This window comes from Spinacia oleracea, chromosome 4, assembly GCF_020520425.1.
Source record: "Spinacia oleracea cultivar Varoflay chromosome 4, BTI_SOV_V1, whole genome shotgun sequence".
NCBI classification, from domain to species: Eukaryota; Viridiplantae; Streptophyta; class Magnoliopsida; order Caryophyllales; family Amaranthaceae; genus Spinacia; species Spinacia oleracea.
Window position 1 is genome coordinate 9,248,453 of NC_079490.1, and position 13,677 is coordinate 9,262,129.

General features: G+C 33.6%; 3 protein-coding genes across 3 annotated transcripts; all 3 read right to left on the reverse strand.

Moving 5' to 3' along the window:
* Positions 1 to 204: 204 nt before the first annotated feature.
* On the reverse strand, positions 205 to 3,789 carry LOC110778555 (uncharacterized). Its single transcript, XM_021983103.2, has 3 exons — positions 3,751 to 3,789; positions 1,123 to 3,043; positions 205 to 821 (listed from the first exon to the last, which is right to left on the reverse strand). The coding sequence occupies exons 1-3, from the start codon at positions 3,787 to 3,789 to the stop codon at positions 205 to 207; spliced, it is 2,577 nt and encodes an 858-aa protein (XP_021838795.2).
* A 541-nt stretch (positions 3,790 to 4,330) lies between these two features.
* Positions 4,331 to 6,174, reverse strand: LOC110778558 (small heat shock protein, chloroplastic-like). Its single transcript, XM_021983107.2, has 2 exons — positions 5,809 to 6,174; positions 4,331 to 4,867 (listed from the first exon to the last, which is right to left on the reverse strand). Exons 1-2 carry the CDS (start codon positions 6,053 to 6,055, stop codon positions 4,560 to 4,562), a joined length of 555 nt encoding a protein of 184 aa, XP_021838799.1. The 5' UTR covers positions 6,056 to 6,174; the 3' UTR covers positions 4,331 to 4,559.
* A 4,809-nt stretch (positions 6,175 to 10,983) lies between these two features.
* On the reverse strand, positions 10,984 to 13,353 carry LOC110778557 (small heat shock protein, chloroplastic). The gene is made up of 2 exons (XM_021983105.2): positions 13,028 to 13,353; positions 10,984 to 11,556 (listed from the first exon to the last, which is right to left on the reverse strand). The coding sequence occupies exons 1-2, from the start codon at positions 13,260 to 13,262 to the stop codon at positions 11,246 to 11,248; spliced, it is 546 nt and encodes a 181-aa protein (XP_021838797.1). The 5' UTR covers positions 13,263 to 13,353; the 3' UTR covers positions 10,984 to 11,245.
* Positions 13,354 to 13,677: the final 324 nt, after the last annotated feature.

Here is a 13,677-nt window from a genome sequence, read left to right on the forward strand (position 1 = left end):
TGTGGACTTTGATTTCATGTTTAGACACTTAGATATTATTCGTTTATGTTTTTTTTTTATTTGGATTTTTATATATTGTGTGTGGGCTTTGATTCATGTTTAGACACTTTGATTTCATTTGGATATTATTCGTAGCAATATACGCAATTAAAAAAAGAAAAAGAGTTGATGACATAACACTCAATAAAAGTACAATGTCTTCAATTACACCAAAGTCTCCAAACGCTGCCATTCTGCTATCCGATGTTGAAATATTTGCTCCCAACCAATGACACTTGGCTCTCGAACCATAAACCACAAGTCGGCTAAAGGAGGAATAGGACAACCAGGTGAAAGATCCAATCGAATGAAATGGTTATACTCTATTAGATGGAGAATAAAAATTTCTCTGCTAGGTTGTGTCACGTTGCACTCAGCATCCCAAGGCAAAACTGTCATACATGGATACAAGGAACCGCCTTGCACTCCTAACAAAATCACCGCACAGTTCCAGAATTGAGCAATAGGGAACAAGTCTTCCATCACTTCCATATAATGATCTGTTGTGCAATGCCCTCCGGGCCATTTGATACGTCTCATAGCTTCGTCGACACCACCATGGTGAATATGTTGATACTTCCATCTATTGGCCCCTACCTCATTCGCAATTATCTTCCTCGCCTCCACATATTTATCTTGATCACCTAGGAAAAAATCAGCAAGACAACGAAAACCACAATTTCCATCACCCATTACATCGATCCAATCTTCTACAAAATCCACAATAATTCCCGGGATTCTGTCTAGGTAGCGAAACTCCGATATGTCCCTTTGAGGACCATCTGCAGACACATAAATTAAATTAAATAAAATAAACAAAGCAAAAGTTCTAAATAAACATAATAAATAAGAATTAATAAATGTAGTAAATAAAGAATTAATAAACATAATAAATAAACGTAGTAAATAAAGAATTAATAAACATAGTAAATAAAATAATAATTAAACGTAGTAAATAAAGAATTAATAAACGTAGTAAATAAAATTATAATAAACGTAGTAAATAAAATAATAAATAAACGTAGTAAATAAAATAAACGTAGTAAATAAATTATTAAATAAAGTACTAAATGACAATCATACCACGAGTGCGTCCACGACCACGACCACGACCACGACCTCGGCCACGACCTCGGCCACGACCCATGTGTTCCCATGCACTGAAATTGCGTCGAGTATTTGGCCTACCTCTTGTTGACATATTAGGTTCGGGTTGAATGTAACCGGCCTGATCTGGGTGTAGATAGTTATGCATCATTCGGAACATGTGGCGTATCACTGCAGGATCGCTAGAAGACACTTCATCGACAAGAGACTGGAAAAACTGAGTATCCTGTGCGCAGGGATCTATGTCGGCCAACTCAATTATGTGATCTCCATTATTGATCTTAAGTGTCCTCCAAAATGAATGAATCTGTTGCCGAGCGAAATATGTGCCTGAGTGAATTGCATCAAAAATCTGGCACGCACAAGGAAGACCATGTGTAGTCCTATACGCACATCCACAACGTCCATGAACCTCATGACTTAACGCCTTCATTCGTGTTTCCTCCTTCACCAAAAGGTTTAAACAGTAGTGGGACGCATGGCCACTCAAATGCTGGAACGGAAGTCGGGTCCACATCTGACCATGAGTACGCATCGACGCCTCAAGGGTGTTTCTAATCTCTGTGAGTTGTGAGTTGATCGCTGCATTAACCTTCCCCCACACGGTGTCAAAAGACCCATTAGCACATGACAACCAATTCTTCATCATCGAATGTGCACTCTCTACTCTACAATTGTTGATGTTGCCAAAGTGAAGCACATTATTTGTCCATGCTAAGACAATTTTTTCCGCATGGGGTAACCATGTACCATTCAAATACTCAATTACCTTAGGAAAAGCCCGCCAGGAATCCTGCTTGTTCAACACAGCTAGATCATACTCAACACTAGTTGGAGCTTCCATTATTCTCTTCCATTTTCCATTCTTGAATCTCTCACCCATGATTTTATTTCCACATATATTCCCCACAGCCGCCTCTACATCCTTGTTGATATGCCACGAACAAAGTAAGTGTTTGGAGCGAGAAAATATTTCGCGAATAGGTCTCATAAGACCTAACCCACGATCTGTCACAATTGCTGTTGGATGTACCTCATTACCAAGCAACAACCTTAGTTTATCTAACACCCACCCGTAGCTTTCAGCAGTCTCGTCCTTCATGAATGCATATGCAATGAGAAAATTCTTGTTACACGGTGTAACCCCACAAATTTCAAGGAATGGCATCTTGTATATATTCGTCTTGTACGTAGAATCCATGCCAATGACCCATGGATATGTGCGTAACAATTTCACCGATGTAGGGTGTGCCATGAATGCGTGTGTCACGACATGAGCCTCCTCCCTAATGTAGTGCAAGTAATCACTCTCTTTAGCAAGATGAAGAAATTGACTTATACTATCTCTTCCTTCTGCATCATTCCTCCTCATTCGATCTCTAAAATTGTAGATGTGTCTTCTATTGGGGTTCTCCTCAGGGAATTGTTCTTGGACAGCCGCCAATATGACATTTGGCCTTGCTTGAGCGGAAGACATATCACGAACAAGTTGCTTTGCGCCTAGACTAAGGCTGCTCATCTGCCGATTGCCCTCTCGATATGTAATTAATTCATGGTTGTGAATACCATGTTGTTCAGGACCCAAAACAATATTCCAACCTTCACCATCTTTGCATGGTGCCACCTTAATCAAAAACTTGCAACCACATGCTTGAGTTTTCGTGTTTGGTCGTTCCGCAGTTTCCAAATTTCTTCCTTTGCCTCTATTTCTTTCACCGCGGTTACATCTCAAGTACAATTCTCCTCGTTTCCATGAGGACTTCACAAGCTTAAAACCATTGCTAATAGCAATGTTTCTAGCCCACTGATCAGCAGCATCATCACTCGAAAATATTTCAGAAGTTACGAATTTTGGATTATAATTAATACCATCGCTTCCAAAATCTAGCAACGGAACCTGCCCATTTAAAAAAAAAATTCTTTAAACAAAGTAATTTTTATAATCAATATATAAGAAAAATACTAATTTTATTTTTATGACACAAACTTATGCAGTTTAAGCTCATACCATGGTATGGACTTATGCATTTTAAGCTCACACCATGGTGTAGACTTATGCAGTTTAAGCTCCTGCCATGGTATGAGCTTAAAACACATAAGTCTGTCCCATGATACAAACTTAAAATGCATAAGTCTGTACCATGGTCGGAGCTAGAATTGAATAAGTTTATGAATTGTTTTACGTGCACAAAAATTTTTAAAAAAATCTTGTGAATTAACAGACTTATGTATCGTAAGCCCACACCATGGTGTAGACTTATGCATTGTAAGCCCCTTCCATGGTACGAGCTTAAAATTCATAAGTCTGTACCATGGTACAAACTTAAAATGCATAAGTCACTAATGTTTTTTTCGGAAAAAATTAACCAAATTAAACAACAAATAAAAAACTTAAAATTTAACGGACTTATGAATTTCTAGTTCCATCCATGGTATAGACTTATGAAGTTTTAGCTCCGTCCATGGTTGGAGCCAGAATTGCATAAGTCTGTACCATAGTTGGAGCTAGAATTGCATAACAGACTTAAAACTCATAAGTCTGTACCATGGTCGGAGCTAGAATTGCATAAGTCCATTAAATTTTTTTCCGGAAAAAAAAAATACCTCTTGTGAATTTGAAGTTCCTCCGGTAGTCTCGGCCATGTCGGCGTGGTGTTGGAAGTGGGTTCCGGCGGCGGTGCTCCGGGCTGCAGTCACCGGCGGTGGTGCTCCGGCAGGAGGTGGTGCTCCGGCGGCGGCGGTGGTGCTCTGGTGGCGGCGGTGGTGCTCCGGTGGCGGGGCCCTAGCAACGGTGGTCCGGCGGTGGTGCTCCGGCAGTGATGTTCCGGCGGTGGGGGAAGCGGTAAAAAAAAAATGGTAATGGTAAATGTTAAAAATAAAGGGGTAAATAAAGAGGGTTATATAGGTAAAATATTAGGGCGGTTTTGAGTAATGTGGGGCGGTAAATAGTAAGCCCCTTTTGATTTTGATATTTACCAACAAATTAATTTTGTTCATTAATATCTCTAGTTAAATAATAAAAAAAATCATATATTTTAAAAATGTACATTTAGGATGATCCTAATAACTTCGCACATAATAACCATATTTCTTTGTGAGATCAAAATTAATAAGAGAATAATGTAAAAAAAAATTAAAAATGACACAATTTATAATAATTTTCAAAACAAAGTAGTACTCCATATATTAAAACACATATCTTAATATATCATTCAACAACAAAGTCATACAACTTGAAACATATAAACCAAAGTACGTACGTAGATATATAGCTTCTCTATTACACAGTATCTCAAAGAGAAGCTCATAAAAATACAGAACAGTCGGCTATCAAAGGGGCCGTTAATTATAACTCTGTCTCTTATAGAAGACACTTAATTAATTCGATCACATTCAATTATATTTTGAGGAAATTAAACGGATCTAACAGGAACATGGATAACCTTGTGCTCAAATTTGGTAATCTTAGGCACAGTTATGTAGAGAACACCATTCTTAAAGACAGCAGTAATCTCTTCTTTCCAAGAGTTATTTGGAAGTTGAACCCTGCTATCATATGGACTGAATATCTTGTTTCCAAATGCATCAACTCCACCATCTCCCTTGATCACTAGCAAGTCGTCGATGACGTTAACGTCGATGTTTTCACCGGCGAGTCCTGGCATATCGAACCACATCCTGATCTCGTGCTCGTCCTCGTTCGTGTTCCAAGGGGTGCGCACTGCAAATTAATAAAACAAGACCACACATGACTGTGTTTTATCTTTTATATATTGAGAATGAATCGGTAGATTCTCTAACATTCTAAATGGTTCAAAGATTCTCCAAACATGAAGAATATTGAGAAATGGAGGAATTTATCATAGCATGTCAATGCTCATCCATCAAATCATTAACAAGACTCATTTGTACAATTTCATGTACGTACAATGTTGTCATAGTACTAATGAAGTCTTGGCCTAGTGGTTAAGACTGAAGACCTGTGTACGATGGACCTCAGGACCTCAGGTTCGAATTCTTAGTCTCCATTTGTAATTTGTATTGCCCTTATGACTTATTCGAAGAAAAAAACCATAAAAACAATGTTGTCATGGTTGGTTAAAAAGTACTGAATCATAATAACTTCTACTTTAGCAATACATATTAAAAGAAATGTTATCCTATAATATGTTGTTGGATTAATTACAATGTATATTTTCGTAATATCAATTTTTATACTTGTTTGTTCCTTAAATATTGCACCATGGTTGACTGTACGCTTTCCAATGAATAATTTGACTCTTAATATCTCGAATTATGTATAAGCAAAATTATTAAAAAAAATTACTTTTAGAAAATATATATCAATGTGAATCTAACAAGATCTCACATGACTACAATTTTTCTAAGGTAGGAATTACAAAAATGACCAAAATTTAGTGTGAATACTGTAAAAAACAAGATGATGTAATACTTATGGAACGGAGGAAGTGTAATTTTTACTAATAAAAGATTGATGATCAAAATTGTGTATTGATACGTGTGTCAATCAAATTGTTGCTCTTATTTCTGAAACGAAGGATAGTATAATACAGTAATCATGATTGTACGTACCATGTACAAAGTACAACCGGTTATACATTATATAGAATAAAAAGAAAGTTGAAGGAGTGGAATATTTACCATAAGGAGAGGTCTCAAGGAGGGCAACCTTTTTGTGAAAATGCTCAGCAGTAACTGGATCCATTTTCTTAGGACTTCCACCTTGTTGGGCTCTCACCACCATTGAAGGTGTCTTCAATGACGGTGTTAGGGACACCATAGAACGCTGCCCTAGCCCAATCATTGCCGGGCTGCGGCCCGAGACGACCCTGTTGTTCGACACCAGAGTCGTCGCAGCAGCCGAGCATGTCAACACATTGCTTGCCATTGAAGATAATTAAGCTAGCTGATCAATAAATTAAAACAATGTAGATAAATAAATAAATAAGATTATAATTAAATAATTAAAATATCGCAAGTTGTATGTTGTTTCGTTCATTTGGAGCTTATTTATAGTTATAATATAGTACGGTAAGTTGCTGAGTTTGAAGGGCTTTTTTGTAGGAGAAGACTCATTTTATTCATAAGATTGATTGATATTCTCTTTACTCAAATTAAAGCAAAGTAATGCCAGTTTCTGCTAGGAAAAAGATGAAGAGCAAACTGAGCAAGTACATAACATAATTATTAAGTTCCTTATTTATTTACTTTAAAGTGTTCTTTACAATTTTGTTACGTCCAAATCTAGCTAGCCAGGTTGTCGATCTGTCTGAAATTTTGATTGAGTAGATACGGAGAATGGAATTTCTACTACTTCAAGACATGCATATTGAATTATTGATATTGTACATCATGATTCATGATTACAAATCATTGAGAGACACAACCCTTTCCTCTATTAAATATGTTTGGGATTAAACACAACTTAATTAAGTAGACAAGAATACGAAACGGATTTAGAGTCAAATATAAGTCTTGTTTGGTTTATATGTTGTTTCCTAGTTTAATTAGAATTATAATTAGGAAATTAGATATATTTTGGTATGTATCAATCTCAAGAAAGAATTATTAAGACTTGGGGAGCAAGTATAATTCTAGTAGACTTGGGTTTCTAGTTTAGCCTATAAAAGGGTTTAGGCCTAGCCAGAGAGTAAAAGGGGGATTATTGTATTATTTTGCAGCAACTTAATAATACGACAATATTTGTGGGGAAAATCTAAATTTCCTCACAAACACTTGGGTTTATTCCCAAATCCCAATCGTTCGTGGCAGACATTTGGTTATAACAAATCAAATATTATATTCGTCCCTATTTATTTGTCTCATAGTCAAAATGTGTTTTTATTAAGGGTTGGACAATTTTTTTGCAAAGGGATGGGACTATGGGAGTAACGTTGTTGTTTTTAATTTTATGAGTTTATGCAAATGGGGTAAATGGTAGGGATCTATGTTAAGATAAACTAATTTTGCAGTTAGTGAGTACGTACTTCGTATAAGCTAATAGTTAAGTTCAGACATCAGAATTAACAAGGGCTATCCAAATTCAATTTGCAACTAAAACATGTTTGCTAAGTTAAGTTACGCATTATAAAACGTATGCATAATTCCCAATGATCCTATGCTTTACGTACGAATATCTTATTGCTTTTGCCCTAATTGTTTTAAACACCTAAATAATTTCTTTAAAGTTCTATAAGCTAAATATGTATTTATTGAAATTTGGCTATATCCAGCCTACAAAACCTAAAGAGGAGAAAAAAATAAAAAGAAAAAGAGGGAGAGAGGGGCAGCATAAGATTACGACATTTTTGGTGTAGGGAGAGTCACAAAGGACAAGGCAACAAATGATGTAGACGAGATTCGATCAGTTACCACCCTTTCAAAACTTTACCAACTAAACTAGTTGACATCTACTTAATCTGAGTTATACTAAGTTATCTATTTGATCTGAGATATACTAAGTTACTAATTACTGTAGTATAATCCTATGCATGCTTTAAGTAGATTCTAATTATTTCTAAATACGGAAATCGTATCTTAATACTCCTACCTTTAAAGGAAACTTGCTGTTTTAGACAATAATTTATGCGACAAAGCATTAATTAAGTAATCATCATTAATCGTGGTTTAGTTGCTTGATCCCTGTTAGTAGCAGTGAGATAGGTGGAGCCATCAGTCTAAACTCACACTCATCAACATATTCTAGCAAATTATTGGAAACATAATCATCAATTAAAGCCTTGGATTATGGGATAATTGGTTCTCTTCACTGCTTTATAAAATTACTAACACTTCCTCTGTTTTCTTTTACTTGCACTCTTGCAGCTTTTGACATTTTACATATGCTGATTCATAATTTTAACTATTTGTATCTTTAATTAAAAAATTAGAAAAAAGAAGATAGTATGGATATGAGGTGAACCGAGCTTCGGCTTGGTTTGGTAAACCCTTATTATTGACCTAGGCCTGTTTAAAAAATAAATTGAGTTCAAGCCGAGTTTCAAGTTTTTTTTGAGCATTGACTCAACGAAAATGATAAAGGTCGCAACATACGACCTTTAAACTGTGTCACAATGATGACATGGCATGTTTATGTGTCATGGTTTAAATTGGAAATTAAAGCATTTAACTTATATAACCTATTATACATGTTTTATAAAAAGGTAGAAAAATCTTAATATTCTAATTTGTTTCCTTCTTTATATCGAATACCTTATTTATATATTTTCATAGTAAAAATATTAGATTGATAGTAAAAATATTCTGATGATGCATAGCCTACGTGGCGCGTATATGTACCAATTAAACTCCGACACGTAAGATTGCGACAAAATAAATGTTGTTGCAACTTGTGACCTTTATCATCATCCTTGACTCAAATCTCAATAAGCCGATCATAAACCATATTCCAACAATACGTACAATGAGTATAATAAGAAGTATATTAATAGTTTTCTTAATTAACATTTAATACGGAGTAGTATTTTTTGACAAGTTATTTAGAATATTACCCTCTCTTTGTAATTCAATTGATAGTTTAGGTATTACTATTAAATGATACATAACAATTTCATAATTTAAATATGAACTAGCTCTTAAACTGTCTTTTAAAATTCAATTTTTTTTGGAGGGCTAGCTTGTATTTGAGTACGTAGGAATATATGATTTAAAAGAGGGGAGAAATTTGAAGGTTAAAATAATATACTTCATAAAATTAAATTAAATGATGAAATTAATATTAAGTCTTAAAGAAAGAGATGAAGTGGAAAAGATTGAATAATGATATATAAATTAAAATGGTAAATCGATGTTGAATGGAGAATATGAAGTGGAAAAGGTGCTAGAGTCATAAAATATAAGAAACAATTGGGGAAAAAAATGAAAATTAATATTAAGTGTTAAAGAAAGAGATGAAGTCGAAAATATTGAATAATAATATATAAATTAAAATGGTAAATCGATGTTGAATGGAGAATATGAAGTGAAAAAGGTGCTAGAGTCATAAAATAAAAGAAACAATTGGAAAAAAAATATGATGAATTAAAAAAGGGGATGCCACATGTCAAAAAATGATGCATGAAAAAAGGGGATGTCACATGTCATCAATAGATTTATGGTTTTGCTTTTTAAATACTAGGTATAGATTATTATTCTCAAGTTAACGAGCTCACAAGCTTTCGCATCAAACATCATTGGATTTGAGTTTAATTGATTAGTTTACGCAATAAACCATGAATTTAAGATCAAACTTGACTCATTTACCGACAAATCAAGCTCGAACTGATTTCATCACGAACAATTATGTTCATGTTCACCCCTAAAAGACACAAATTAGAAGGTGTACCCGGTTGTATGTAGTTTTACATGCAACCGAGTTGAAAACACATTTTCACGGTTTAAAAGCACATTTTTGCGGTTTAAAAACACAATTTTACAATTTAAAAGCACATTTCTATAGTTTAAGCACATATTTTTTCAGAAAATTTATTTTTATTTTAGTGATTGTGTTGTACTAAACAATATGTTCTTTTAAAACGGATGTGTTTTTTGTTGTAAAAATGTGCTTTTAAACAATTAAAATGTGTTTTTTGAACGAATAAAAATACAAAATGATCTGGTTGCATGTAGAGCTACGTACAACCGTGTGTACTTTCTATCAAGTGACTAAAAGATGAATATTTTGAAAATATATTTTTCCCTACACATTTATCGCACAAAATCATTACAGATAAGTTTGTGATTAGTATAAAAAGTAAAACCGTTGTGAGGGAAAAAAAACATAGAGGAAATTGTTTGATATGACCTCAGCTACCTAAGAGCAACTCTAATGGTTAGCTACAAGGTGGTGTAGCTAAATTTGTCACAACAAATTTCTAGCTACAATTTTTTAAGCTACAAAGTTTTCCATTGGTTGGACAATACTTTGTACTAAATAGCTCCGTATAATATTTTTATTTAATATACAATTTTATTTATTTTACCTTTTTTACTTCTTTTTTTTCGTGAACTACCTTCCCAAAATATATACAAGATTTTGATAGTTACTTATGTTAATGATGTACCAATAATATGACTACATGCTCACATGCATATTTTTATTTTTTGTGAGCAAGTCTCTTTTTAACCGTTGGAGTTGCTCTAATTAAGATTACATGCTATGATTTCTATATATCTAATACTTGTAAGTTGTAATTAAACAACCTCATTGTTGCACCAAACGAAGTACTCCACTATATTTGCATTATTAATATAAAAATTGTTACAGTTTGACTTTTATACTATGATGAATACAAACTTTGAATACAAATTTTTAGTTTTGCTAATTAAATGCAAATGTTTACTCCGTATTGTGTAAGACGTTGGATCTCTCAGCGTACATTTTCAAGGTATAAAAGATTCAAAGTCATACTGACTCATACATTAACAAATACACATGACAGTCAAACTGTTGCAGTTTTAATAAAGTGTAACTGTTAGAAAGCAAACGTGAGTAATTGTATACCACATCAGAAGATGAAACACAGAGTTTCTCATTTATAATCTAAGTGGGTTACTCCTCCTATTGCCAATTGATTTTAGGATGAAACTTCACTTGGTCTATTTGTTAGTGGGTTTATATTTCCTCCTTGATTTCCGGTTGTAGCAGAAACGTACCAAAATTATTGGAATGCTGACCTCCAAAATTTGATTTTTTTTAAAAAAAAATTTGTTTACTACGGAGTAGTAAAAATTTAGGAAAAAAAATCACCGTGATAAATAACAATTAACACTCCGTAATATTTAATGGATGGTAATGAAAATTTTATGAACATGCCATTAACAGAATATATCGATCGCAGCGATCAATTGTCTTATTATTATAATAGGTACGTAGCCACATCAAGCAAGTGAGCCGTACAACTTAGAGTTGAGCACTTTGAGCTTCTCTTTTACACGTACATTAATTCAAAGCAAATTAAGATCTTAATAAAACATTCCATACGTCTCCCATAAAGTTTAGAAGACCAATTAATAAATTACTTAATTAATTAATTAATTAAATTAATTAATTAATTTCACGAGCAATAAATTATGATGATTACTGAATGGCTCTAACAGGAACATGGATAATCTTGTGCTCAAACTTGGTAATCTTAGGGACAGTAATGTAGAGCACACCATTCTTGAACACAGCAGTAATTTCTTCCTTCCATGAGTTGTTTGGAAGCTGAACCCTGCTATCATATGGACTCAAGATCTTGTTTCCGAACGCGTCGACGCCACCGTCACCTCTAATGACAAGCAAATCATCCACAGTTTCAACTTCTAAGTTCTCAGCTGCGAGTCCTGGCATGTCGAACCACATCCTGATCTCGTGCTCGTCCTCTGAAGTATTCCAGGGAGTTCGCACTGCAAAATTAAGATACCAATTATTACCGTTTATGTTACGATAAGCTAATTTACGACGTTATTGAATGTCGATCCTATGGAGGTATGGTACAATCTAGCTAGGATGTAGTTTACATTGTTTAGGGTAGTTTACTACTACTTCTGTTTTATAAAAATCTATACCGTTACTATTTGCACAAATATTAAGACAAAAGTAGAAAATTTAGTTGAATATAATAAAATATGTATAAAGCGAGAGAAATGTGGAAACAGGTGAGTGGGCATAAGAAAAAAATGAATAAAGTAAGAAAAGTGACTGGAAATATATAAATATGATGAGGTAAAAACGGTCACAAATTCTTATTTACATGAGGTGTACGATAAATATTGTACACCGAAGTTAAAGTTGACGTAAAATGCTTAAAAGTCACCATTATATAGGTAAAAGTTATCTACTTTTTAGTAATAAAAATTTTCATTTTAATAAAAAATATTTATTCAAAATCACTAATAATGTATAAAATTAATCATTTAACACTTTAAAATGTTTATCTATTAACTTTTTTTTGTAATAGTATAAAAGTTAGAGAAAACTGAGTAAAAGTTAGAGAAAACTAGATTAAAGTTATGTTGGTGCACAATAAATTTATTGTACAACTTGTGCACGCAAGACCTTTTGAAAAACGGTAAGGTAGTAAATTTTCATGTCCAAAAATGGATTAAAACAAAGTATAAATAACATTATGAAACGAACTAAAACAGAAAAACTTGAAACGGAGGGAATACTAGTTAGTAGTTGTAGGATAAAATTAAATAATAATTTTAATGGTAGCCAAATATATAAACTTGATGAACCGGAACTTTTCTTTGTCAAACCAAATAGAACTTGCCTTCATACAAACCTAGCTAATGTATCCTCAATAAACAAGTAAAATGACAATCTGTCGGTAAGGGTTACAATATTTTAAAAAGCGGTTAACATGAACACAAATTTTTATTTACATGTAGTGTACAATAAATACTGTATATCAGAACAATAATTGACTCAAAATATTTAAAAGTTACTCTTATATATACTACGTATAGTATGTAAAAGTTTTCTATTTTTTTAGTGATAATTTTTTTTAATTTTAATTAAAATTATTTCTTTAAAATCACTAATAGTGTATAAAATTATCATTTAATATTTTAAAATGTTTATCTATCAAAATTCTTATAATATAAAAATTAATCAAAATATATTAAAAACTACAAAAAAAACTAACATTTTGGGACTAAGACTTTGTTGTTGTTGTTGTTGTTGTAAAAAAAAAAAGGTAAAAGTTATTCTGGTGCACAATTAATTTATTGTACATCTTATGTGTGTAAGACCTTTTGTAATCAGAAAACCAACCTTTTGTTTTTAAGGACGGACGAGTAATGTATTAAGGAGAGAAGGAATCCTCCTCACCTATGTAAGATAGCAAAGCAGTTGAAGGGGTGGAATATTTACCATAAGGAGAGGTGTTAAGTAGTGCAACCTTTTGGTGGAACTTTTCACCTGACATTGGCTCAATTCCCTGTTGGGCTTTCACCACCAAAGAGGGCCTTGAAGAAGGGGTCCTCCTAATTGACGGTTTTGGTGGCAGCCCAGAACCTAGGCCCAGCCCGATTGGTAATGGGTAGGATGAGGCCCTGTTCGATACCAGAGTTGAAGCAGCAGAACATGTCAGCAATTTGCTTGCCATTGAACAAGATTAGTAGAACACTAGAAATTACTAAGAATTAAAAACAATTTTTGAGTAATAAAATAAGAGTGGAAAGTTTTAGTTGTATTTTTATTCATTCATTGGGAGCTTATTTATAGTAATGTATGATAACTTGTTGAGTTCTTGTCTTGTAACTTTGTAAGTGTGTCTGTGTGTGTGTCTTTTCTTTTTGCTATGAGAAGCCTCATTTCTAATGTTGATGCTCTTTGTTTCTAATCAAGCAAAGTAACGTGGCTTCTCCTAGCAAAAAGATACACGAGTAATCGAGTATCGAGTTTGTGTACGTTATTTAGTAAAACTTGGTCTAGTGGTAAAGGTTTGACCTCATAATCTCAAGGTCATGAGATCAAACTTCACAATGGGCTATTTAAGGGTGAGACTTCTCTTATTATCC